The following is a 27,959-nucleotide window of genomic DNA, read 5'->3' as shown; positions in this document are numbered from 1 at the left end:
AGTTTTGGACCTATGCGGTCTGTCTCTGTCTTTATCCTTACATTTTTTCAGAAGATCGGTAGTCGGATGGCTTAACGAAGCCATTTTGGAATACAGAGAACGAGAGCGAAAAAATTTAGCGACAAAGATAGCCCAACGACGAATAGTTCGGGCATTGAACAAGGCACAAAACCGACAGCGAGGAACATCATGGTCTGGGCCTAAACTGGTGACGCAGGAAGAATTAATATCTCTGTGAGGTACTTGCTTTCCATAGGCAAGACAACTGTTAACTTTTTCTGACATCGGTTAGAGCAAGAAAAAAGGGCCCCAACCGGGTACTTAGCTTTAGAAGACTTCAGGTTTGAAAGTCAAAAAACGAAAATTTCAGGTAGAGGCCAACCAGCACTTGTGAACTGCTTCTGCTTTGGGTTGCAGCATGGCAAGAAAAGCTGATGTAATGGCATCAGCTGTATGTTTTAAGACTCCAGTATTCAGGCCGACTGAGGGCGACCTGTGGGCAGATAACCCAAGTGTGATGACTGCAACAGTGAAACACGAAGAACATCTGAGCATGAAGCAGCAATTCTAGAAAATTCATCAGCTGGATCATAACTATATTTAAAGGGCGATGAGCTACCTGTGAAGGGGAACTCAATAAGGAAATGGCTGCAGTCTTGCCTTCAATGTCAGGAATGTCTGACACCACCTCCCCCAGTTGAGACAATAAGACCAGAAGACATCTCACCATTTCGATCTGATAATTTATGGCCCTAAAGGGCAGAGTTTCAGAAGTATAAACCTTTCTCCTCAGCTTCTCCATAGCCCGACTGTCTTTATCAAAACAGAGAAATTTAAAAAAGGATACAAGCTTGGATGGCTTGTCAGCAGAAACAGAGACCACAGCAGGGTCTGATAGAGGACAGTTGTAAAAGGTACTTAAAGGCCTCAGGCACATTATAAAAGCAGTCAGGCTTCTTGGGGGGGGGGGGGGCTGGAGCCAAAGAGGAGGAGGAAAAGAAAGAACCTCAGTGGGGCACTTACTTGTAAATGTCTCGGTAGAAACCAGCTCAGTGAAGAGCTTTCAGACGGATATTCACCCATGGGAAGGTCTGGCAGAGACTTCTTAAACAGGTGGGATAGGAGGGTTCTACAGGGTATATGTAGATGCTACTCCAGAAGATGAGGCCATAGCAGGGGTACAAAACTTGCCAAGGCCAATACAGACTACGAGAACAATCATTTACTTCTTCGGTTTAGCCTTTTGAATGAATCTCTGAACAAGGCCAAATGGAAAGTGCAAGAGTCTTTAGGGCCACTTTTGGTAAGTACATCCTTGCTGACATTTCCCTGGAGGAGGGATGACAGATTAGAAGTGCACTTGGCATTAGTCAAGGATGTAAACAGGTTACATCAAGGTTTCCTCCCAACTATGGAACAGCATCCAAGCTACAGAATGAAGAACCACTCAAGTGGCATTAGGCAATAACTGAGCCTGTCTGATAAAGAGCGGTTTTCTCTTGGAATGAGATTGGCCATCAGAAAGCTTAAACACAGTCCATTCCCATATCCTCATCAGTTCTCAACAGATGTGTAGTACACGAGTCCCCATCTGCTGGCTCATACACAAAATCATCACATTGTTGGTGTGGATAACAGCAGCAGCTTCGGAAAGGGAGTCATGAAAAGCCTGCAAGGTAAGAACTACCCTCATCTCTAAAACACTGTTGTGCAGCCTAACCTCCGATTGTGCCCATCTGCCTTGGAAATGCTCTCCACCCCCCACCCTAGCAATGAGGCATCTGTGATCATGGCCACCATAGGGATGGAGTTTAAAAAGGGACAAACCAGAGTTAGGCTCAATGAGTGTAGTCATGCTCTCAAATTGAATCTGCATGTCTTGGAGATCTTTACCAGCTGTCACACAAATCAGTTGATTTCTACATAACAAAATCTTCCTTCTTACTTAAAGAAGAAAGGAAATATGAAAGTGGCCCACTAAGTACTTTATTCTTCCCCATCTTAATTTTAAAGTTCTGCAAGACAGTTTTCTGCTATATCAAAGAATACAAGCTTCTCAGACTAGCTGCAGAAATTTAAAAAAGTGAATCAAATAAAGGTGCATGCAGTTTCACAACCCTTTCTGGTACACCTATGAAAGCACAGACTAAATGCATTCATAAAATGCTCCAAGCCTCCAAAACATTTCAGGTTGGCCCAGAGATAAAGAAACCATACAGTACCATAAAGTAGCTTACTAAAGGGAAAGTGCAGATACTCAGGTATGCGACATTTACAGAATGCAAGGAGACCATATTTAGCCTGCTTGTCTGTTGCCATGCAACTTGAAGTGGAACAAATCTAACAGAATAAATTAAAAATGACCAAACATTGCTTCATTTAAACACTATCTTTCAAAGTAAAGCATTAGCTATACTTACTGGGTAAATGTAGGTTTTCTCATTGGGGTACATTACTTCAGCTGCTTCAACCCTTGAAAAAAATGTGAATATCTTTACAACCTGCACAGCTCACAAATACCAACTTTAGAATTTTTGTTGCACAAAGTACATACGTGAATGACTCTTGACAGTATTCACTGAACATTGTAACTAAAATATCCAGGACTATTTTGGCCTAAAAAATAAAAATAAAATAGTTATTTTAAACCACGATTAAGAAGTCATTGTCAAAAAGCAGCATTAATCATTAAAAACCTTACCTTAGTAAGATCAGTGGCTGTACATTCAATAAAAATATTCCTAGTCTTTAAGGATGTTTTTGTATGATTACCTGTACAGGCGACAAAGAAAAAATGAATGCCTTAGAATATTACATAATAGAAGAACAATCACAAACTGACTCTAGAGAGCAATCTGACTAGCTGTAAGCAAAAATTATATCAAAGCAGGATTAATTTTAAAGGTAATTTCCCTTCCAACCCGTTGTGGGGAATAAAATACTACTTGGGTTGTGCAAATTCTTGCACATTTTATCAAGTATCATTCTCTACTGACTGCTGCCAATTTGGCAGGCCCATCACCTGGACAGTACCACTGGGAAGAAGAGTACAAGCCTCTTTTCAATGCTGAGCCTTCTATTCAAAACACAAAGTTTTAGCAAGTAACCTCACAAATAGGAGCTACACCACCTCAGAGGTGGATGTCTATACATTTACAATATACCCTGCAAGACTACAGTAGCAAATCCCATCCTGCCCCTAAAGTGTACAGCCTATATGTAGTGTTTATAGTACATGTAAAGGACTGTTATGGCAGCAGCCACACAGCAACTCAGAGTGAAATTTCTGGGATGAAACATTCTTGAGAAAAGCAACAGAGGTATGAGCAGATCAAGTGGAAAGGGCCCTGATCTGGCGCATTCAATGTTTTGTTACAGTTGTCACAGCAGAAAGTGATGCGATTGACTAGACATTTGAAAGTCTTTCTTTACAAGCTAAGAAAAAAATGAATAGCTGGTCAGTTTGTCTGTAATCTTGGGTTCTACTGATAAGGGTATCTTGGCTACCAGGGCAGGTCCTTATTATTAAACAGCATCTCCCTTTTGTTTTATGGGTTTACAAAAAAAGTGTGGGTAACTTAATGAACTGGTTAAGGTACAGTTCAGAAACCACTTTCAGCATGAAGAAAGGGGTGGTCTTCATGAAGACGGTATACTGCAGATGGTGTATACTGCTCCTTATAAGCTCAAATATTCTACTTGAAGAGTCTTCCAAGGCAGGCATCCAAGGTAATTGGAGCTTGTGGGCTCAAACGGTAGATGCTTTATCACAAAAGCTGTCCCCTATTAGTAATACTGACTCTGCCTAGGTGAAGGATCATTTCTAGGAAACTACTGCCATATCAAAGGGTTATCGTAGCAGCAGTCTCTCCCCTTCTATACCCTATTCTAGATGCTCCAGTTGAGAGTGTGTAAGTCGATCTATGTCACTTTCATTGAGTGCAGAGATCAAGGAAATTTGGGTGAAACAACTATCACCAAAAGTGGAGTTCTCCTTTTGCTCCACTGTTGTGTGACCTCAGAGTAGGTATATTTACATTCAGGGGTTTGGGGAGTGTTCCCTCACATCCAGGGTGCAGGACGGCCTGTCACCATGCAAAAAATAAACCCCAGAGGTTTGTCAAAAGTTGTTTTGAATGTTTTTTTTCCCCTGATCGATTAGGACTTGATGACAGTGTTGTCAATCAATGGACATGATTCCCTCAGATTTCTTCTATTAACCAAGACATGCCACAGGTGAAATGGTGATCATAGGTGTGAATGCAATGCATGTGTGTGTATGCCTTGTGATGAACTTGCATCTTGTCCAAGATTACTGTTGATACCTTCAACTGATGAATGCCGCGACAGGCACCTTTAAATGTTCTCTCTCTTCTTATTGACCCCAGTCTTAAATCAACTACAGCTCAATTCCTTTTGATGACTAATGTTGGTCTCACTCCAACAACCAAAGAATTAACAGCCTAGTAACTTTCTTAACAATTCTAACATTATCCATCGGGGGAATATGACATCTTTAACTCTTTCACTGAAACCATCCCCAATACATTTAACCCTAGCTCTAACCAACAATCTATTCAAACCATCACCAATATATTTCTTAACCCCAGCTCTAACCAACAAGCTACTCACAGTAATCCTCAAGCTCAAATGTACATTCTTGCAAAGTATGGAGATGCCTTCCAGTTCTGATCTGTTTCTGAGAAGGACACAAACTAAAATATTAAAAAAACTGGAAACCCTCCACCTCTACCTTCACTGCACTCCACTCTAGCTTCCTTTAGAAGGCAGCAGATAAAATAGCCAAACCACTAACTTTATAAAAATACCTCTCACTCACCTCAGGAACTGTAACATTAGCCACAAACCATTCCATCATTATGCCTCTTCTTAATGTATCCAAGCTCAAACTCCATAAAGACTACTGACCCAACTCTACTCTCCACCCTCATACAAAACATTTAAAAAAAAATTTAAACAGCTGCGTAAACACCAAGATATCGGCTTCTTATCTGATGATAAAAAAAAAAAAAAAATTCTGTATCCATGTTGTGTATCACAGCCACTGCTATACTCTCACCATCTGACACAAATAAACAACCTAAAAGGACTGTCTTCTTACAGTCTGTATTTTTGTGGACATGACATGTTCCACTGAAACTGTTGCCCACAAAACTCTTAAGCTCCAATGTCATTACCCACATCCACAGCTACCTTGACAGCGGGACCTTTCAAGTTTATTCCAACTACCACAGCTGTCCACTAATGGAACACTAAAAGCAGGTGCGTCCAAGACTGCTCTAGGCTCATTATAATTTTCTTTATTCATTAATATCACTGATGACACAGCTGAACTTAACCTCACCCTCTATGCATGTACTTTACTACTCCAGGCAAATATATATCCCACATCCCTGCAATCTCAACTCCAACAAACCTTCTCTGATCTTTGTCAATGGTCTACACAAAATAAACTCCAAATTAACCACACAATTTTTTTTGTCCCCTCAAACAGCCTCTCGATTTCCTGTCCTTACTACTTGTGACATTTTTCCTTTTACAAAAAAAAGAGTACAAATACTTAGGATTTACAAACCAGACTGCTAATATCATTGATAAACTCTTCTACAACTAAAACTCTGCAAAAGGATATCACATCTACTATCGTTTACTGCCCATAAAGCATTGACCAAGAAAGACCTTCTCCCTATACTAACATCTGTCTTCCCGTAGTCTCATTACACTGATTATAACACTTAAAAAAGACTACAAACACCAAGAATAAAACTGCCAGACCTGCCTGGGTACACCACCGCAACCGTCTAAATGACCTGAATTGGCTAAGCATTGCTGAAAGGTTCATTTGCTATGCTTCTTACTATATATAATTCTAAATACCAGCTACTGCTACCCTCTGAAAACAAAACTACCAATCAGGGAACAGTCCTGCTCCCCAAGAAATCCCCATGAAAATAAAGTTATGTCTCACCATAACTTGACATCTGTGTTGTCTGTCTTTATTCCTCCTCACGATAGTGTCTCGGATCCAACCCTTGGATCTGGCTCGGCCACATTCTCCAGACTTTAAGCCAACTCTACCCATAATGCACTACACCCACCCAAGCACCTCAGACAGAGTTTGCCGATTCCATACAGCTATAACCGAGACAGCACAGAACAGCAGACGAGGCTAAAACATGGGCTCCAAGATTCCAGTCATGTTCCACAATCTTCTAGAAGGAGAGCGGGAGATAGGGTGGGAAAGTGAGGAGGAATGAAGATAGACAACACAGATGCCAAGTTATGGTAAGACATAACTTTCTAATCTGATGTGGTCTTCTTCATTCCTCCTCACAATAGGGTCAGAGTCCCCAGATACATGACTCCTGGGTGGCCCTCATAGAAGGATATGCTGGAGCAACATCAAGCCAAATGAAGCCTTGCTACTAGAAACTATATCCAGCTTGCAGTGTGCTGCAAACGTGTGATGGTTAGAACATGTTGCTGCTGCACAAATATCACCAATAAATGTTCTAAATGAGAAGGCAGAAGAAGTAGCCATAGCCCTGGTAGAATGTGATCTATGAGGTAGAGGTAATTCTAGGCCCTTCTGTGAATAAATGAAAGAGATGCAACCAGTTATCCATTTAGCTAGAGTGGTCTTGGAAACCACTTGGCCTAATTTTTAGCTGAGAAGGCTGCAAACAGTGGGACAGACTTCCTGTATTGTCTAGTTTTGTGCAGATAGAAACATAACCATCTATGAACGTTGAGAAGATATAGAACATACTCTTCAGTTAGAAAATTTTGGAAAGAACACTGGTAAGTGAATGGACTGACCAATCTTGTTTTCTGTGGCTACTTTAGGCATAGAAGAGGGATCGGTATGCACAGATACCATGTCCTTATGAAAAATTATGTAAGGAGGTTTGGAGGATAAGGCCTGTAGTTCAGAAGTTCAGAAATTTTCTTAGAAGTAATGGTCCCTGAAAGGATAGCTTTCCATGACAAAAACTTCCATGTTGCAAATGACAGTTGGTTCAAAAGGCCCCTGCGTCAAACCCTGCAGTACGACAGTGAGGTCCCAAGGTGGGGAAGGGTCCTTGATGGAAGGCCTCAACAAGAAAATACCTTTCATAAAAGATATGCATAATCTAAAGGTAAACAGGCAACACCACTGACTAGCAGCATGAAAAATTAGAAATTGCAGCTAACTGAAGCTTGATGGTAGAGAAGCTAGCTCCTTCTTTAAACAGGGTATTAAGAAAAAACAGAATATCTGAGACTGGTGCTGAGAAAGGGTCAATATTCCTATTTTTAGCCCAAACAGCAAAAATTTTCCACTTGTTTGTACAGCCCTTCTTACTAGAAGCCTTTTGCGAGGCTAGAATTATGTTATGGACAGGAGAAACAAAGCTGTCATGTTTTGCTAGGGTTGGAAGTGGACAATCCAAGCGGTCAACCTGACAGCATGAAGATTCGAATGCTGCATTCCTGATGGGTGAGAGAGGAGGTCCTGCCTTGGCTACAGTATCCAAAGAAGATATTTTAGGTGAGATCAAAGGAAGGGGACCCAAACTTGATGAGGCCAGAAGGGGGTAATGAGGATGACTGAGCTCTTCAGCCTGCTTACCTTCTGAATAAACTTCAGGATTAGTGGGAAAAGGGGAAAAGCATACAAGAGACCCAGGAGCCAATTGTGGAAAAGTGTGTCCCTTGGGGACTCCCCTGGAGGGGAAGATCAGAGCAAAGAACTTGCTGCATTTGTTGTTGAGGGGAAAGCCAAAGAGGTCTCAGCAAGGTTGACTCCGGCGACTGAAGATCATGTTCGCCACTGATTGAGGAACCACTTGGGTGGAACCAGGAATGATCTGCTAAGTTTGTCTACCAAATCGATGGCTTTCCCCGGAATGTGCACTGCAACCAGAAGGCAGTCTGAAGAGATCACCCATTCCCACACAGTCATAGCCTCCCTGCACAGGGGGTACGAACGGGTTCCACCTTGCTTGTTGATGTACCAGACTATAAACATGTCAGTGTGAACTGCAGAAGTCCCCAAGAAGAGAGCATCCTGAAAGGTTTGCAACATTAGGAGAAGTGCTCTTGTCTCTAGGACACTGATATGCAACCTGGTCTCTATGGAGGACCATGTGCCTTGGACCATCACTCACACTGTAATGCCCCCACCCAAGTTGTGAGGCATCCATGGTCACTGTGGCTATGTTTGACTGAATCCACCAGCTGTTGTTGCCTGCAAATTGGAGTCAAGCTGATGGAAATGGAAAGTGGCTGATTGGCAGTGCAATGGCCGTTCTCTATGTCTATTATAGAAATTTCATGAAGGACCTTGCTAACTAAAATTGCTACTGACATGGACCCTAGGACTGGCAAGACTAGTCCTGCAGGGGGGACTGATGGGATAACAATTCCCGGACTTGATTCCTCAATGTTAAGTGGTGCAAGAAACAAGCTATTTGATCCCTCATGTTCTCCTGTGTTCCTATGAATTCTAGGTACTGCAATAGAGTCAGATTGGATTTGTTTAGGTTTACAGTGATGCCCAGGGAGTGTCAAAGCTGAATTAAGTCATTTCTGGCTTGGATAAGCTGATGCCTCGTGGGAGTGGTAAGGAGCCAATCGTCTAAAGTATGGAAGCACCTGGAATCCTTTGAGTCTCATGTGAGATGCTACGACCGCCATGCATTTGATGAACACCCAGTGGGCTGTGGTGAGCGCAAAGGGCAGTGCCCTGAACTGAAAATGATGGTACGCATCCTTGAGATCTACTGAGCACATCCAATCATCCTTGCACAACAGTGGCAGAACAAACTGAACCGGAACCATTCAGAACCTCTTTACATAATTCAAATTGCTTAAATCCAGAATGGGTGTTAGGTCCCCTGTCTTTTTCCGCAACAAAAAGTGGGAGTAGGTTCCGAATCCTCTTTGTTCGGTCAGGATGACTCTTTTTTGCAGCAGTTGCCTGATCCCTCTGAATGGATGGCATGTTGGGGAGTTTCCTGTTGATGTTTGGAAAGGGAAGAAAAAAGGGAATGAAGTAACCTCTGGATATTATGTTTAGCACCCAGGGATTTTGAGTTAAATGAGTTTAGGCTTCTGAGTGCAAAGCAAGTCGACCCCCAACTGCCTCTCGGAGATGGACAGTCAGGCAGCACTTCAGGAGCCCTGATAGAGTTTGTCAGAAAAGGTGTTTCTGAAGTCCTGGTTTTGCGGATGCCCTCTGCCTCTAGGGTGGCACTTACCATTAAACCCTCCTCCTCTGCCTCTAGAGGAGGGCTCATCACGCAGTTCCTGGAAAGGCCTTTTTGGCTTTATGAAACCACATTTTCTTGCCTTTGTGTTGGTTCCTGGAGGAGAAGGACCTCTGAGGCATAGAAAATTTTATTCCTACAGCAGGAAGGGTCTCCTCATCCTTTTCACTGCGGGCGAGAGTATCTCTAACTGACAGCCCAAATAGTGAAGAGCTGTCATAGGAGGCATTCACGAAGGACGCCTTAAAGGGCTCTGCAAAATCACATAGCCTCATCCAGGCATGCCTCCTTAGAGACCGTCCTGAACTGGCAGCTCGTGAAGTACCTTCCATTGTATGAGAAACTGAACTTCTCGAGGACTGGTGACAGATGACCAACTGACCAGCTTGGGAGAAAATTTCTTGAATTCCTTTGCAGACATGGACTCAGAGTGGAACCGAAAGCGCCTTAATGAGATCTCTCTGCAGCTGGGCAAAGTGCACTAGACAATTTAACAACCTCAGTGCAAAGGTGTATGAAGCATAAATGCTCTTTCCAACTGTCCAATGCTCTAGACTCCTTGTTAGGAGGATGGACATTGGCAGTCTTTTTAGCCAGCTCTTATTTAGTAGCTGCTGCGACCACAAAGGCATCAAATACGGGCCTCTTACTCCACTGTTTTCTGTCTGCTAGTGGAACCAGAAACCTATTAGGGTGCTTGGGAATGAGCTCAATGGTGTCCAGGTCCTTCCATGCCCAGCAGGAGACCACATCTACGAGGTCATCCACTGGGGGGTGGGGGTCACCCAGGATGCAGATGGGCCCACCCTGAATGCCTCCAAAAGCACTGGCTCTTCAGGAGGAGGAGGTTGGGAAGACCATCCACCTTTGAGTCAAGCAGCACAAAACTGCACACACTGCTTTTAGGTGATCCATACCTAAACGATATATGCACTATTTGTGGGCATCCTGATTGGGGATTTTATGCCCACAAGAAGTGCAATGCTTGAACCCAGGGGACGGTTTGTCAGACATGATGCTACTGAACCGAAGCCCGCCAAAAAGCAATGGACACGCAAGAGAAGCAGCAGCTAACTGATGGTTTTAACCTTAAACTTTAAACCTTGATTATAAACATTAAAACTATAACTTTAACTGAAACTTTAACTATAAAACTACAAATAACTATTTCTTTTTGACAAGAAAGAGGAGGAAGAGAAAACGCGCACACACACACACACACACACACACACACACACACACACACACACACACACACACACACACACACACGCTAAAAGAAGGGATTAACTAGGTGAGGGTGGTATCACTTACAGAACCAACAAATTCTAATAATCACTAGCCAGAAAATAACCACAGCTCAAGAGTGCAGAGATCTGTCTCCACACGCTAAAGTGGCAAACAAGATCCGAGGTGCTTGGGTGAGTGTACTGCATTATGGGTAAGAGGGAGGAGCTCAAGAGTCAGATCAAAGTCTGAAGAATGTGGTCAAGCCAGATCCGAAGGTCAGATCAGAGACCCCATCGTGAGGAGGAATGATGAAGACATCAGATTTTAATATCACTCAACTGTCCCACATTTAAAATAGTCACTGGTAAAAGAGACTTCTTGCAAACAGGCACAGCCCTCTAGAATAAACTACTAGATAAAACAATGCATTAAGATACTCTTACCAAGTTTAGGAAATCCCTTTCTGAGCACCTCTTCAAGGAAGTGGTTTGTAAATGCTTTAGGAATAATGGACATAATAATGCTTGCAGTTTTTCCTTCCCTTTTAACTCTTCTTGCTCTCCACTTTGGAAAAAGAAGTAATGGCAGTGAGTAGAATGTAAAGATTTACAGGGATGAGCCTAAACCCAAAGAAATTCATTTTTAAACCTTTAAGAAGCAATTTCATGTAGCCAAACAATTTATGTACTTGCCATAACTTGGAATCTTGGCCATCCAGTGTCATTATTCATCAAGGATGTGTATAGGATATGACCTTGGATCCAAGCCGGCACTAAGAGAGACAGCTCCTGAGCTCAAGCTCCTCCCCTTTCCAAGATCCCTTGCTACCCACAATCCTCAGATCGAGTTTGCTGGATAGAAAAGAGAACGCAGTGAAGCCTGCCTATAGCATGGAAAGAGATACTCAGGAAACCTTCCTCCATAACTCCTCAAGACATCAGAAGGAGGTTGGGAACATGATGAATAATGACACTGAATAGCCTAGATTCCAAGTTATGGTAAGTACATAACTATCTGGTGCTATCCGTGTCATTACTGATCACGGATGGGTCAGATTCCCCAGCTACCAACAACCCTGGGAGGTCTCAAGGAAGGACATGCCGGAGCACAGAAGAACCAAAGGAAGCCCTGCCCCTAGACACCAAGTTCAACTTAATGTGTCACAAAAGTATGGGGATTAGACCAACTGGCAGCAGCATAAATATCATCTAAGGAAAGCCTTGTCAGGAAAGCAGAAGATGTGGCCACTGACTTAGTGGAGCGAGCTTTAACTGGCCTGGATAGCTCCATGTGATCAATCTCATAAATGTAAACAATACAGCTAATGATTCAACGAGAAATAGAAACCTTGGAAACTGTCCGATTTTTCTTAGCCCGAGAAAAAGCCAGAATAAGCTGATCGGATTTTTGAAAAGAATTCTGTTCTGTTCAAGTAGAAACATAAGTGCCTACGTACATCCGGACAATGCAGCTTATATTCCCCTTTATTTGAAAAATTTGGAAAAAAGGGCGTTGAATTGACTGGTTAAGATTAGCCTCAGAGGCCACCTTAGGAATGAAGGAAGGATTGGTTCAGAGAGATACCCTATCCTTATGAAAAATCATGAAGGGTCTTAATGCAAACAGCCTGCAATTCAGAATCCCTCCTGTTTGATGTAATACCCACCAAAAGGGCCGTTTTCCACAACAGGAACTTGAGATCGCAGGTAGCTGCAGGCTCAAAAGGCGGTTGTGTCAAGGACTGCAACTCCAGAATGAGGTCCCAATATGGGTAAGGATCTTTGATAGGAGGTCTGAGCAAAAATGCCCCCTGGAGAAAGGCCCTGCACAGCCTAGAAGAGAAACTGGGCTTTCATTTAAATGGAAGTTGGACACAGCAGCCAACTGAAGTTTGATTGTAGAGAAACTAGCCCCTTGTTGAAAAAGGGAGGCCAGGAACAACAAAATGTTGGAAATAGAAGCCAAAAAGGGATCCAAGTTACGTTGTTGAGCCCAAAAAGAAAATCTCTTCCATTTGCTGGAACACACCCTCTTAGTAGAAGGCTTTTGAGATGCCAAAATAATGTCCTTAACTGGGGAAGAAAGCCTGGACTGGGTTATAATCATTGGAAATGGAGGTACCCAAGCAGTCAGCCAAAGAGACTGGAGGTTGGGAAGAGGAAGCACCCAAGGATGGGAAAGAAGATCCAGATCTGGATCCAATATCCAAGGTGGATACTTCAGATGAGACCAAGGGAGGGGAAACCACATCTGACGAGGCCGGATGGGGGGCAATGAGGATGAGAGGAGTCTTCAGGTGATGAGCTTTTAAGACTTTGGGAATGAAAGGAGTTGGGGGATAGGCATACAGAAGACCCAGCAGTCAATCGTGAACCAGAGCATCCCTGGGTGACTCTCCCATTGCGGGGAGCAGGGCAAAGTATTTGCTGCATTTGCAATTAATCAGGGAGGCAAACGGACCACAGCAAGTGATACCCCAATGGTCGAATATCTGACTTACCACTGACAGATTCCAGGACTACTCATGAGGACTCGGGATAGATCTGCTGAGTTTGTCTGCTAGCATGTTGGAACTGCCGGGAATAAGCATTGCCAGAAGAAAGCACCTGGAAGACATCGCCCATTCCCACACCATCATGGCTTCTCTGCACAGGGGATAAGATCATGATCCCCCTGTTTGTTGATGTACCAGACCACCACCATGTTCCATGTTGTCTATCTGAACTGCAACAGTCCCGAGAGGGGACAGTCCTGGAAGGCTTGCAACATCAGAAGGGCTGCTCCCATCTCCAGGACACTGATGTGCAATTTGGTCTCTAAGGGGGACCTCATGCCTTGGGCAGTCCTGCCACGAAAATGCCCCCACCCCACCTCAACTGGTCTGCCTAGAAGTTCTTGGGCTTGGAGCTACCAAGCAAGGTGACGTCTGCAGACCTGAGAAATCTTAATTGTCATGGACATGGGATGAAGGTGAGCTGACCAATGCACCGCAAAGAACCACTGCAGAACTCACATGTGTAGCTGGTGAGAGGAAAGTAGTTGTGTACACTTACCATAAATGTAGATGTTCGAGTGTATTCACTGTTGCAGTCATTACATTTGGGTTATCTGCTGGCAGGTTGCCCTCAGTCGGTCGGACTAACAGTGTTGGGTCCTGCTTCGGTTGTTGTCCCTTCTTCCATGACGTCAGGTCGTCAGGGGTATAAAACATGCAGCCGACGCCATTACATCAGTTTTTCTTGCCCCAGATCTCAGGTGCCCCCCAAATGGAGAGCAAAATAGATAAGTTATTAAAAACACAAAAATATACCTCCAAACAAAACCAAATATACCAAAAAGGCTTTTAAGCATAGTAAAAGAAAGTAGAGGTATAGTAAGATAAAAACAGGGGGATGGAGGGAGGGTAACCAGGACTGAAACAGTGAATACACTTTAGTGTACACAACTGTACTATGTTCTTTGTGTTTCACTGTTGCAGTCATTACATTTGGGTACATTCCCAAAGCTATGGTTGGGAAGATGGATTTATACAGCATAAGGACCAGCTATAAGGCCCTGCAAAACAGCAGTGGCCAAGCCAGCTCTGGATTTAGAGAAAATTGGTAAGTGATCATGCTTGGTGAAAGTATGAACTGAACTCCAGGTAGTAGCTTCTAGAATATCCCTGGTAGGAACACCTCTGAAAAAGGCTGTAAAAGTAGATGCAGCCCTGGTGGAATGAGATCAGATCCCCTGGGGGATAGGTTTTTCATGGTGCTTATAGCAGAAATAAATACAATGGCTTATCCATTTATCACCACAATAAACAGAACATGCTGGAGGGATAGATTCCTGTCCCAGAGACTTCCCTTACTCTGGAACAGACTACCTATCTATGTCAAACAGAGCTCCTCATTAGCACTCCAAGAAAAATCTTGATGATTGGATGGGAGATAGGAAATTCTCCCCAGGAATCACTTCTGTGGCTCTGCTCGACAGGGGCACAGGAAAATAATTTTCTTGGGTGGCGAAAGCCAGGGTGCATTTTTGGCTAGGCTTATATAGGCCCTAGGGCCAATAGCCTAGTACCCTCCTATGAACCTATAAACAGCAGCCCTGCAAGAGGCCTCCAAAGAATCAAAACCACATTGCAATGTATGTTTTCCAACTTGTTCAGCTGAATGCAATAAATCCTGTAAATCCTTATTTTCCACAGAGTCAGAAATCATTTTCTGTTTAAGCAGTCCCATGATATGCTGTTGATATTTTAGCATACGGAATTGACAGTTTAAAGCCCTGATTGTCAAGGGTGCAGAAGTATAAACCTTTTTACCTCATCTATCTAGTGCCCTGGAGTCTCTATCAGAAGGGGTAGGATTTTTTTGCAGTAGAAGCCTTAATGCCCTTAAGCACCTGAGAAATGGTTTCAGGGTTCACAACAGGATTTTTGAAAAGGAATTTGTGGGACTCAGGAAGCCTGTAGTATCTGTCTCGTCGGGGCCGGAGGCAGGGAATCAAGGGTCATACTGGATTCCGAAAACACTCATCAACAATGTCTAGTACAGGAGGTATAGCCAAAGGCCTATGCTGAGGAAGCAGAAGGAAATCCCTAAACCTCTTTTTGGGTTCAGAAAAATCCTGACTTTCCCAGTGGAAATGCTCCCTTAAGGTATGTAAAGTATCCCCAAAAGAAAAATCCTCAGGGGGAGAAGCAGAGGGAGTGGAATCCTCTGCATCAGAGTCCTCATAAGTAGGTATGGCCAAATCCAGGTCATTAAAAGAGTCAGAAGAAACAGAGTCCTGTTCAGAAGATTCACAGTCAGTTCAGCCCTAGGCCTCTTGGAAGGGTGGGTTGACTACCCCCCTGATTAGAGTAATTAAATCTTCAGCCATTATGAAAATTTGTTTTTTAGGCACAGGGGCCTGAACATGTGGCCTGGGCATCGTTTTTTTAGACATAGATCGAGATTTAGGCCTTAGTATTGAAGGTGGAGTCGGTTTAATATGCAAGTCTATAGGCCTGAAAACACCCTCAGAAGCCGGTGCCTGCATAGCGACTCTGGACCCATCCAAGGTAGAGACATCCGCGGGTTCCATAGGTGAAGCATCTTGCGGCATACCAGACTCCGAATGGGTCTCAGTAGAGGCCTGCGAATCATAAGTAGCGGGTATCAGGGGCTGCGAAAGCGCCTCACTGTGTACTGGCAAACTGGTGACTGACTTAGGAAAAGCGTCGTCGGCAGTTTTGGACCTCAACGTCCTATCTCTGTCTTTTTCTTTGCATTTTTTCAGTATTCTGGTAGTCGGATGGCTAACAGACGTCATTTCTGGATAATTAAACTGAGAACCGAAATATTTAGAAGCAAAAATGTACCGAAGACGGATAGTGCACTGATTAAATAAAGCACAAAACCGACAGCAAGGTACATCGTGGTCAGGGCCTAGGCAAGGAATACAGTACAAATGAAAATCCTTATGAGGTATTTGCTTCCCACAAGTAATACAATTATTAACTTTTACTGACATCGGTAAGGAGCAAGAAAAAGTTTCCCAAACGTGGTACTTGGCTTTTAGTTGAAGACTTCGGTTCTGAAAATCGAAAACGAAAATTTCAGGAGTCGGCCGACCGGCACTTGCGAACTGCTTCTGCTTCGGGCACCGCGAGGCAAGAAAGACTGATGTAATGGTGTCGGCTGCATGTTTTACACCCCTGATGACCTGACATCATGAAAGAAGGGACAGCAACCGACGCAAGACCGAAGACTTTGTTAATCAGGCGACTGAGGGAACCTGCCAGCAGATTACCCAAATGTAATGACTGCAACAGTGAAACACGAAGAACATCTAACTGAATCGCTGCCGCCATTGATCCCAGGGCTTGCAAGATTAAATGTGCTGAGGGACTCTACAGATCCAGAAGATGACTGACCTGTTCCCTAATCATGTCAACTCTGCATGGGGAAAGAGCTGCAGTCTCTGACACTGTGTCCAGAAGGACCCTGATAAAAGTAAAGTTGTGTACACATACCATAAATGTAGATGTTCCAAGTGTATTCACTGTTGCAGTCATCACATTTGGGTTATCCATGCCAGGGTAGACCTCGGCCGGCCCAAATACCAGAGGCTTAGTATTTCTGCGTCGGTTGCTGTCGCTTCGGGACGGATGTCAGCTCGTCGGTAGTATAAAGTAAGGCAGACAACGCCATTACATCAGTTTTTCTTGCCCTAACCGGTCAGGAGACTCCAAGTAGGAGTCAGGTTCTGGTGGAAGAACCCCACCAGTAGAAAGTAAATACCAATATGTCCCTTGTAAGGAAAGAGAAGAAAAAAGGGGAATGGAGGGAGGAAAACCAGGACTACAACAGTGAATACACTTGAACATCTACATTTATGGTAAGTGTACATAACTGTACTATTTTCTTCGTGTTTCACTGTTGCAGTCATCACATTTGGGTTAATTCCCAAAGCTGAGGAAATGGGTGGAGGCAGTCAAGGAAACTAGGGGCTGGTTAGGTTGCCCTGCAAGACTGCAGAGGCAAATCCTGCCCTGGATTTGGAGAAGAGAGGCAGGTGGTAATGTTAAAAGTGTGAAGAGATGTCCATGTGGCAGGCTCCAGGATGTCCCTGGTGGGGACTCCACTGAGGAAAGCTGCAGAGGTGGTGGCTGCTCTGGTGGAGTGAGTCCAGACCCCCTTGGGGGGGGGGGGGGTATTCCATGTTGTTTGTAGCAGAAATGGATGCAGTGTGTAATCCCTTTGGAAAGTTTGTTTGGAGATGGCTTTGCCTTCTGCCCTTGTAGCAAAGCTAACCAGCAATTGATCAGGCTTTGTGAAGGATTTAGTCCCGTCTAGATAGGATTTGAGCTGTCTGAGCACATTTAGAGAGTACAGGATCATTTCCCCCTTCTTCTGGGGATTAGGAAAAAAGGTGGGCAAATGAATGGATTGGTTGAGAGCCACACTGGGCACCACCTTGGGCATGAAGGATGGGTTAGTCCTGAGGGATACCCTGTCATGATGGAAGATGATGAAGGGTTCCACAGCCATGAGTGCTTGCAGCTCGGAGACTCTTCTGGCTAAAGTGATGGCCAGAAGGAAAGCGGTCTTCCAGGAGAGAAATTTTAGCTCTGCAGATGAAGCTGGTTCGAAGGGGGGCAAGGTGAGCTTTTCCAACACAAAGTTAAGGTCCCAAGCTGGGGCTGGTGCTCCTCTGGGTAGCCTCAAGTTGCTAGCCCCTCTTATGAACAGTTTGATCAAGGGGTGTGAGAAAAGGGGGTGCTCAGTGGGAAAATGAGCAGAGATAGCAGAAGCATGAATTTTAATAGAGGAAAAAGAGAGGCCATTGTGTAGTAGGTCAGTTAAGTAATCCAGGATGAGAGGGAGGGAGGGCTGTGCCGTACTGGCTCCCTTAGCCTGAATCCAGGTGCAGAACCTTTTCCATTTGTCAGCATAAGACTTTCTAGTGCTAGGGCATCAGGCCTCACATATAACATCTAGAACCTGTTTACTGAGGTTGGCAGATTGATTGGGGGTTAGGGAATAAGCCAAGTTGCCAATCTGAGTGTCTGCAATTGGGGATGCATGAATTCCCCTTCCCTCTAGGTCAGGAGGTTTGGAATCTGAGGAAGATGCCATGGTGGCAGTGGGGATAGGCTGCGCAGCAAGGGGTACCAGTGCTGGCAAGGCCAGTATGGAGCTATAAGAATTGTCCTTGGTTTTTCCTCCTTTATTTTGAGCAGTACCCTGGGGATAAGAGGTAGTGGAGGAAAGGCATAGACCGACAGAGTGACCCAGGGGAAGGACAGAGCATCCACTTTCCAAGCCATGAAGTGATGCTCCCTGGTGCAGAATTTGCTAAGCTGATGGTTGGTGTGAGAGGCAAAGAGGTCGATCTTCAGGGTGCCCCATTTCAGAGTTATTCGGGTGAAGGTTCTTCTGCTGAACTGCCACTCATGTGGGTCCAGAAGATTTCTGCTTAATTGGTCTGCCAGAGAGCTGAGAGAACCTGGTAAGAATTGTGCTAACAGGTGGAGTTGCATGGCAGAGGCTGTGTGCCAAAGGGTCATGGCCAGCCTGCATAGAGGGTAGGAGCGAGTCCCTCTCTCCTTGTTGATATACCACATTACAGTGATGTTGTCTGTTTTGATCATCTTTTTAAGAACTTCCTCAGCCTTGTTGCCAAACAGGCGGTCCTGATTTAAAGGAGCATCCAACAATTTAGCTTTAACACGATCAGGCAAAGATTGCTCCTTAAGCCAAGCATGCCTTCTGAGCACAGACCCAGTAATAGCAGCCCTGCAAGAGGCCTCTAATGAATCAAAACCACACTGCAAAGTATGTTTTCCAACTTGTTCAGCAGAATGCATTAAATCCTGTAATTCTTTATTTTCCACACAGAAATCAACATCACTTTCTGTTTAAGCAGTTGCTGATACTTTAACATATGAAGCTGGCAGTTTAAAGCCCTAATGGCACCCCATCTATCAGAAGGGGTAGGATTTTTAACAGTAGAAGCCATAATGCCCTTGGGCCCCTGTGAAATAGTCTCTGGATCTGCAACAGGATTTTTGAAAAGTAACTTGTGGGACTCAGGGACCCTGTAGTATCCGTCAGGTTTTCTGGCAGCAGGAGGCAGGGAATCAGGGGCCAAACTAGATTCTGAAAAAGCATCATCAACAATGTCTAGTACAGGAGGAACAGCTAAAGGCCTATGCTGAGGTAGGAGAAGGAAATCCCTAAGCCTCTTTTTGAATCGGAAAAATCCTGGCTTTGGCAGTGGAAATGCTCCCTTAGAGTATGTAAGGTTTCAACAAAAGAAAAATCCTCAGGAGGGGAAGCAGAGGGAAAGGAGCCCTCTGCATCACAATCTTCATAAGTAGAGAAGGGCAAACCCAGATCATCAGAATCAGAAACAGAATCCTGATCAGAAGATTCATAATCAACTTCAGTCCTAGGCCTCTTAGAAGGGGGGGGGGATTGGCTACCCCTGATTAGAGTTATTAGATCTTCAGCTATATTTATCATTTGGTTTTTAGGCATAGAGGCGTAAGCATGTGGCCTAGGCGTCGGTTTTTTAGGGATGGATCGAGATTTTGGCCTAAGTAAAGAAGGAGGCGTTGGTTTAATATGCAAGTCCGTAAGCCTGAATACACCCTCAGAAGCCGGTGCCTGCACAGTAGCTCCAGACCCATCGAAGGTAGACATCCGTGGGTTCCCATAGTTGAAGCATCTCATGGCATACCGGACCCGGAATGGGTCTCAGTAGAGGCCTGCGAATCAGAAATAGTGGGTATTAGGGGCTGTGAAACCGCCTCACTGAGTACCAGCGAACTGGCAACTGGCTTAGAAGATGTGTCGTCGGCAGTTTTGGACCTCGGCGGCCTGTCTCGGTCTTTATATTTGCATTTTTTCGGAATCCTGGTAGTTGGATGGCTAATTGACGACATTTCCAGATAATTAAACTGAGAACCGAAATATTTATAAACTGAGAACCGAAATATTTAGAGGCGAAAATATACAGACGACGTATAGTGCGCTGATTAAATAAAGCACAAAACTGACAGTAAGGTACGCCGTGGTCAGGGCCTAGGCAAGGAATACAATACGAATGAAAATTTTTATGAGGTATTTGCTTTCCACAAGTAATGCAATTATTAACTTTTACTGACATCGGTAAGGAGCAAGAAAAAGTTTCCCCAACAAGGTACTTGGCTTTAGTTGAAGACTTCAGTTCTGAAACTCGAAAATGAAAATTTCAGGAGTCGGCCGACCGGCACTTGTGAACTGCTTGTGCTTCAGGCACCGCACGGCAAGAAAGACTGATGTAATGGCATCGGCTGCATGTTTTATACCCCTGACAACCTGACGTCATGGAAGAAGGGACAGCAACCGACGCAGGACCCATGACAATCAGGCCGACTGAGGGCTACCTGCAAACAGATAACCCAAATGTAATGACTGCAACAGTGAAACACGAAGAAAGTACAGTTTTGTACCTACCATAAATGTAGATGTTCGAAGATCCACATTGCTGCAGTCCTAGTACTAAGTCGGGTAGTCCTGTCAGTCAGCCCTATCTCACCAGTAGTGATTGACGCCGGTCAAGGCGCAAGAGTAGTCTGTCAGGGACGCCAGGTACAAAATAGCATGACCGACGCCATATCCTCAGTCTTTTCTTGCCCCAGATGTCAGAAGACCCTAAAAGATAAGGCCAAAAACACCACACACTCCTGCACCAAATATATATACAATATATACAAATTTACAAGAGTATAACCTCACCCACACAACCACCCCTAAACACAGAGGGGAAGGAGACTGCAGCAATGTGGATCTTCAACATCTACATTTATGGTAGGTACAAAATGTTCTTCATACCACATTGCTGCAGTCCTAACACTTGGGTAGAATCCCAAAGCAGAGGTAAGGGAGGCTGGCAAATCATAAGGAAGCAGGAGCTGACAACATGCCCTGCAAAATAGCCGTGCCAAACTCAGCCCTAGATTTAGAGTAGAGAGGAAGGTGGTAATGCTTAGAGAAAGTATGCACTGAACTCAAAGTAGCTGCCTCCAAAATATCCTTAGTTGCCACCCCTTAGAAATGCTGTTGAAGTGGCAGTAGCCCTAGTGGAATGAGGCCTAATCCCAGCTGGAATCTCCTTGCCATGATGGGAATAACAAAATGCAATGCAAAACCCAATCCACTTAGAAATAGTTTGTTTTGACACAGGCTTGCCCTGAGAACTCAAAGCAAAAGAAACAAACAACTGCTGAGACTGCCTAAAATCCTTAGTCCTGCTTAAATAATAACGCAACTGCCTGTGTACATCTAAAGTGTGCAAAATCTTGTCCCCGTCATTTTGGCCATCTGCATAAAAGCGAGGCAACTGAATAGTTTGGTTTAAAGCCACACTAGAAACCACTTTACGCAGAAAGGAACGATTAGTACCCAAAGATACCCTATCCTTATGAAAAATCAGGACAGGCTCAACTGCCATAAGGGCCTGCAATTCAGACACCCTTCTTGCAGATGTAATGGCTAACAAAAAGCAGTCTTCCATGACAAATATTTCAATTCAGCAGTAGCTGCAGGCTCAAAAGGTTGTAAAGTGAGTTTCTCCAACACAAAATTGAGGTCCCAAGCAGGAGTAGGAGCTCTCTTTGCCCCTCTAAGAAATTGCTTGAACAAAGGATGAGAAAACAATGGTGGGTCACAATCATAGTGAGCTGAAATTGCTGCAGCATGAATCTTAATGGAAGAGAAAGACAAACCTTTGTCCAATAACTCAGTAAGATATTGAAGAGCCACACTCAAATTTGGCTCAGAAACATCCAAATCCTTTGCTGCACACCAAAATAAAAATCTCTTCCATTTTCCACACTTTCCTTGTACTAGGTCTTCTGGCTTCCATAATCACATTCAAAACTTGTTGAGGAAGCTGAGACCTGCTATGGTTCAAAACAGAATATGCCAAGCTGTTAGATGAAGAGAGTGAAGCTTGACATTGAGCAGATGCCCGTCCTTCTGAGACAATAGGTGTGGAATCAAAGGTAGCGGCCATGGAGGCTTCCTTACCAGACTCCTCAGCAATGGGTACCAGTGCTGCCGAGGCCAATCTGGAGCTATTAAAATCATCCTTGGCTTGTCTTGTCTGACCTTTAGAAGTACCTTTGGGAGGAGAGGCAGAGGTGGAAAGGCATACATGAAGATTTTTCCAACTGAAAGAGCGAGCATCCACTTTCCAGGCTGTGTGATGAAACCTTGCAAAACTTTGGCAGCTGGTGGTTTAGTGGAGAAGAACAGATCTATGTCTGGAGTTCCCCATGACACTGTCAATGTCTGAAATACATGAAGATCCAGTTTCCACCGTGGGGATCCATGATTTGCCTGCTTAAGACATCTGCTAAGGAGTTCTGTGCTCCTGGCAGAAACCTTGCTTGAAGATTCACGCAAGCTTAACGCAGTCTCCCATAAAATCATTGCTTGCCTGCATAGAGGATAAGAATGTGTTCCCCTTGTTTGTTGATGTACCACATGACAGTTGTGTTGTCTGTTAGAATCAACACCTGCCCTGGAAGAAGTAAATCCTTGAAAGCCAGTAATGCAAACTGGACTGCTAACATCTCCTTCATGTTCATATGTAGATGCTGCAGTCTGGCAGGCCACTTGTCTTGTATCCACTTTCCATTCAGATGAGCTCCCAAGCTGTGTCTGAGGCATCTGTCGTTAGAATCTGACTTCGCCCTGCCGGGTCACAGAGAGTCCTTTGTTTAGGTGACATTCTGAGAGCCCACCACAAAATTCCTTTTGAATGCAAGGTATTATTTGAATGACAGTGTCCAAATCCTGGCAGTGCTGTGTCCATACATTTTGAGATACCATTGTAGCTTCCTCATATGCAGTTTGGCATTGGGAAGTACCAGAATACAAGATGCCATGAACCCTAAGGCTTGAAGGACTGTCCTTGCAGTCAGCCCGACTGATGAGAGAGTTGATGAAGAAAAGAGAAAGATTCTTTTGTTGCTGTATTCAGTCTCACACCCAGAAAGCACATGTCTTGAGAGGGTACTAGACTGGACTTTATTTCGCTCACAGAATACCCTAGGCATCTTAGCACTGCTATCACATATTCCAAATGCTGAAGAAGCCTTCCTTGAGCCAGAATCAGGCAATCGTCCAAATAGGATAGATTTGTATTCCTTTAGCCTGAAGAAAGCTATCACTGGAGCCAGAACTTTGTGAATACTCTAAGCGAGAAGATAAGCCAAAGGGCAATGCAGAGAACTGATAATGAGAATTCATATTTCCTGCAAATTAGTCTGATAGGAACATGAAGGTAAGCTTCCTTGAGATCCAAAGTTACCATCCAGTGATCTTTGCCCAGCAGAGGTAAAAGCTGTTGTAACGTCAACATTTTGAACTTGGGAATGTCCAGATAAGTGTTGAGGATAGACAGATCGGTACTAGGAACATAAAATCCCAGGCCCTCCCCTTTTAGGCACAGGGCCCCACAGGAACCGCCTATTTGGAGCAACAGAGGATTTGGAGAGAAATTTTCTTTTGAGTTGAGGAGGATGTTGAATGCCTTTCTGTCTTGGCAAGAGGCAAGGAAATAAAACCTGTAAACCGTGTGAATGATATCCAATCCCCATCTGTCTTGGGTAATTAAACTCCAGTTTTCTTTGAAAAGTGCCAACCTTCCCCTCAAAGGTGCTGCCAGACGAGAAGATTCTTCTGGCAGGAAAAGGCAGGTCATGTGTCTGTTTACACGAAGGACTGACCTGCCCTCACCAGAAGACTGAGCAGGTGAACTCCCTGTGTCTAGCCTAAAAGAACCTTGAGCTCTGCTTACCAGACCTACCCCACTGGGAATCATAAGCAGGATATGTCCACCCCTTGGTAGGCCAATTCAAAATAACAGTCTGCATACTTTTAGCCTTGTCTTCCATTTTCTTAGAAACTGCTCCACAGGGCTATTAACAACAGTCTGCATAGACTTAGCTTGTCTTCCATTTTCTTTAGAACTGCTTCCACAGCGTAACCAAACAACACATCAGATTGTAAAGAGCATCTAAAATCCTTGTTTTTCACAGCTCAGCTAAATTCTTGACCCTCAACCAGAAGAGGCCTGCACAGCATCAAACCACATTGCAAAAAGAATGCTTACACACCTGTTCAGAACATGAACTAAAATCTGCAACTCTTTACACTCAATTCAGAAGCGTTAGGACTGCAGCAATGTGGTATGAAGAACATCATCCTCAGGTCAAGGTGTGTTTAGTTACTTGACTTGCAGAATGCATTAACTCTTGTAACTTTTTAGATTCTGCACAAGCAGGAAAGGAAGACATTTTCTGTTTGAGGGGTTCCAGGATATGTTGCTGAAATTTTAGCATATGGAACTGATAATTTAGTGCCCTGATAGCAAGAGTAGCTGAGGTGTATACTTTTTTTACCTCATCTGTCTAGTGCTTGGGAATCCCTATCTTGAGGGGGTGGGATTCTTAGTAGAGGCTTTAATCCCTTTAGGCCCTTGAGAAATTACTTCAGGGTCAGCAGTAGGATTTTTAAAAAGAAATGTGTGTGAGTCAGGGTGCAGAAGGGAGGGTGTCAAGAGTCAAAAACATCCTCCACAACATCCAGGACTGGGGGGATGGCCAAGGGTCTGTGCTGTGGAAGATCTAGGCATTCCTTGAGTCTCTTTTTAGACTGAGGGTAGTCCTGACTCTCCCATTGGAAATGCTCCCTTAAGGTATAAAGGGTTTCCCCAAAGGAAAAATCCTCTGAGGGAGAGGTGGAAGGGATGGAATCCTCTGCATCAGGATCCTCATAAGTAGAGTCATCTGACTCTTGTTCGGACAAAACTACAGAGGACAGATCTCTTCCTTTTGGAAGGGGTAGCTTGCCTTCCTCTGATCAGCATGATAAGGTATTCCGCCATTTTAAGCATTTGAGACGGAGGCAAGGAAACAGGTGCACGAGATAGAGTAGTCTGTTTCTTGGGTGCGGTTCATACCCTGGGCCTAATAAACTCAGTAGTTTTCAAAAGAATGGTAGTCGTGAAAAAAGACGTCGGTTTGTGTCGAGAATCGGTAGTGCAAAAGACTTCCTCGGAAGCTGGTGCCTGCTCAGTGGCTCTGTACCCATCCAAGGTAGAGACGACCGCAGGATCCTTAGTTGAAGAAGAGTTTTGTGGCATACTGGACTCCAAAAGGGTCTCGGTAGCGGCCTGCGAATCTACAGAAGCGGGCATCAGGGGCTGTGAAAGCACCTCACCGAGGACTGGAGAATTGAAGACTAGCTTAACGGAAGCATAGTCGGTAGGTTTGGACCTGTCCGGTCTGTCTCGGTGTTTATCTTTACATTTTTTTTTTGGAAGATCTGCTGTCGGATGGCTTACTGAAGCCATATCAGAGTTGAAGGACTGTAAGCAAAAATATCTAGCTACAATAAAGGGCCTGACAATGGATAGTTCTGGCATTGAACAAAGCACAGAAGCGACAGTGGAGGATGTTGTGGTCTGGGCCTAAACAAGTGATGCAGTAAGAATGAAAGTTTTGGTGTGTTATTTGCTTTCCACAGGCGAGACAATTGTTAACTATTTCTGACATTGGTTAGTGCAAGAAAAAAGAATCTCCAATGGGGTACTTGGCTTTAGAAGACTTCAGCTTCAAATCAGTAGACAAAATCAGGTAGCGGCTGACCGGCACTCGTGCGAACTGCTTCTACTTTGGGCTCCATGGCAAGAAAGACTGATGTAATGGTGTCGGCTGTCTTACTTTATACTACTGATGACCTGATGTCAGTCTTGAAGCAATAGCAACCGATGCAGAAATACTAAGCCTCTGGTATTCGGGCTGGCAGAGAGCTACCCTGGCAGGGATAACTCAAATGTGAAGACTGCAACAGTGAAACACAAAGAACATCTCCAGGCTCTGGCACGGAACAAGATGAGATTTTGGCAGGTTGACTGTGATGCCTAGGTCCTGAAAAAGACTTGAGTGTATATTCCATGGCCCGAGGGAGTTGATGCCTTGTGTGGAGCCATGAGGAGCCAATCGTCCAGGTACTGAAAGACCAGAAAACCAGAATGGGCTGCTAACACTGCCATACATTTGGTAAACAGCCAGGGGGGGGGGAGCTGAAGAGTCCAAAGGGCAGGTCTCTGAACTGGTAATGGCTGGCCCCCAGCTGAAAGCACAGTTATGTCCTGGAGCATTGATTTTTATATGATAGTATGCATCCTTGAGATCCACTAAGCACATCCAATCATCCTTGCACAGAAGCGGCAGAATGGACTGAAGAGTAACCAACCAGAACTTCAACTTCTAGACTGACATTCAGAACAATGAGGTTCCAGAATGGGATGTAGGTCTCCGATTTTCTTAGGCACCAAAAAGAAGCGAGAGTAAGTTCCCGACCTTCGTCGTCCTGTTGGGACCTCCTGGATGGCTCTTTTTTGGAGGTGGTCTTGAATCTCAGATGCCAACTTCCTTTGGGGGGATGGAACATCCAGGAGAGATTTTTGAGTTGGAGGGGGCTGAACAAAGGGTATGAAGTGTCCCCCTGGATACAATGTTTAGCACCCACTGACCTGAGATAATATCTGCCCAAGCTAGTGGGTGTAGGGGAAGACATCCCACAACTGCCTCCAGGATGGCCAACTGGGCAGTGCTTCAGGAGCACTGAGGGGGCTTCTCAAAGAAGGGTTCCTGGGAGCCCTGGTTCTGTGGACCTCCTCTGCCTCTGGGCCGGCGTCTATCAACCCCCCCCTTCCCCATCTGGAAGAGGATTCCTGAGGAGCGTCCTGGAAGAATGACGGAGACCTGCAGAACCACAGTTTCTTACTACCCCTCTAATTCTTGGATAAGGATAGCTGGGGAGAAGAAAACTTGATCCCCAATGCGGACAGAATCTATCCCTCCTCCTCGCTACAAGTTAAGGTTTCTTTGACTGAGAGGCCAAACAGTACTGACCCATCAAAAGGGGCATTAGTAAAAGACGTCTGGAAGTTTTCTGCAAACCCACAAAGGTGAAGCCAGGAATGATGCCTAATAGCAATACCCATTCCCACCATTCGAGAGGTGCCTCCACCACATAAGAGATCAACCTCATGGCGCCATTAGCTAGGGAGGTCAGAGTAGATAGCTTCGGAGAGACTAACTTAAAACTCTGCGGTGGTAGCAACTCCGAAAGGGAAGTGGAGAATTCTGATACCAAATTCCTTTGCAGCTGGGTGAAGTGTGCCATGTAGTTTGTTGTCCTCAGTCCAAATGTAGCAGAGGAAAACACGCATTTCCCAAAGCTGTCAATCACCAGAGACTCCCTGTTTGGGAGATGGACTATGGAGCTCTGTTCAGTGTACTTCTTTTTAGTGGCTGCGGCAACCACAATGGCATCAACGGGAATGCCTTTGCTCCAAAAGGTCTTATCTTTAGGGGAGCTCAGAAATTTGTCAGCTTTTTTTGGAACAGGTTCTATTCTGTCCAGCTCCTTCCACGCCCTACTGAAAATGAGCTGGACAAGCTCATCCACAGGGGGAGACACCCAGGTGGAAGATGGGCCCGTCCCTAAGGCCTTCAGGAATACAGATTCCATGGAAGACAGGGTGGGGGAAGACCAACCACCTCTCTCTTTACGGATCTCGAGGATGTCCCCAAAGGACATCTCTTTGGATGGAAGTCTGGGGGACCCGTCTCCCTCCTCGAAATCCATGTCCTCCATGAAGGACTCTCGAGGGGAGTCCAACTTCCTCCTCTTGCACGTCAACTTCTGAGGAGGCTCCTCCATGGCGGGCTCGGGGGGGGGGGCTCAGAAGAGGAAGGGGCCCCAATGAGAGCAATGCTGATCTGAAGATGATCGCTGAACAGATGACCCTGTAAGGATGATGGTCTCACCACCCAACGTCGAATGAGGCTGGGGGAATCCAGTGCCACGGTAGAGGCAGCTGCCCATCTGGAGATGGTCCTATTGCCCAGAA

General features: G+C 44.7%; 1 protein-coding gene across 1 annotated transcript in view; it reads right to left on the bottom strand.

Moving 5' to 3' along the window:
* FARSB (phenylalanyl-tRNA synthetase subunit beta) overlaps positions 1-27,959 on the bottom strand; it is a 907,972-nt gene that overhangs the window by 664,116 nt on the left and 215,897 nt on the right. The window contains exons 8-10 of the mRNA XM_044070366.1: positions 2,702-2,772; positions 2,555-2,616; positions 2,421-2,472 (exon numbers count right to left, since the gene is read on the bottom strand). Of these exons, the coding sequence (XP_043926301.1) occupies positions 2,421-2,472; positions 2,555-2,616; positions 2,702-2,772 (185 nt within the window). The remainder of the gene's footprint in view (positions 1-2,420; positions 2,473-2,554; positions 2,617-2,701; positions 2,773-27,959) is intronic.

The sequence above is a fragment of the Protopterus annectens genome, chromosome 4.part1 (genome assembly GCF_019279795.1).
Source record: "Protopterus annectens isolate FY-2018-M chromosome 4.part1, PAN1.0, whole genome shotgun sequence".
In the NCBI taxonomy this organism is placed as follows: Eukaryota; Metazoa; Chordata; order Ceratodontiformes; family Protopteridae; genus Protopterus; species Protopterus annectens.
Note: the sequence above shows the minus strand (reverse complement) of the source record. Positions and strands in the feature narration are given on the sequence as shown.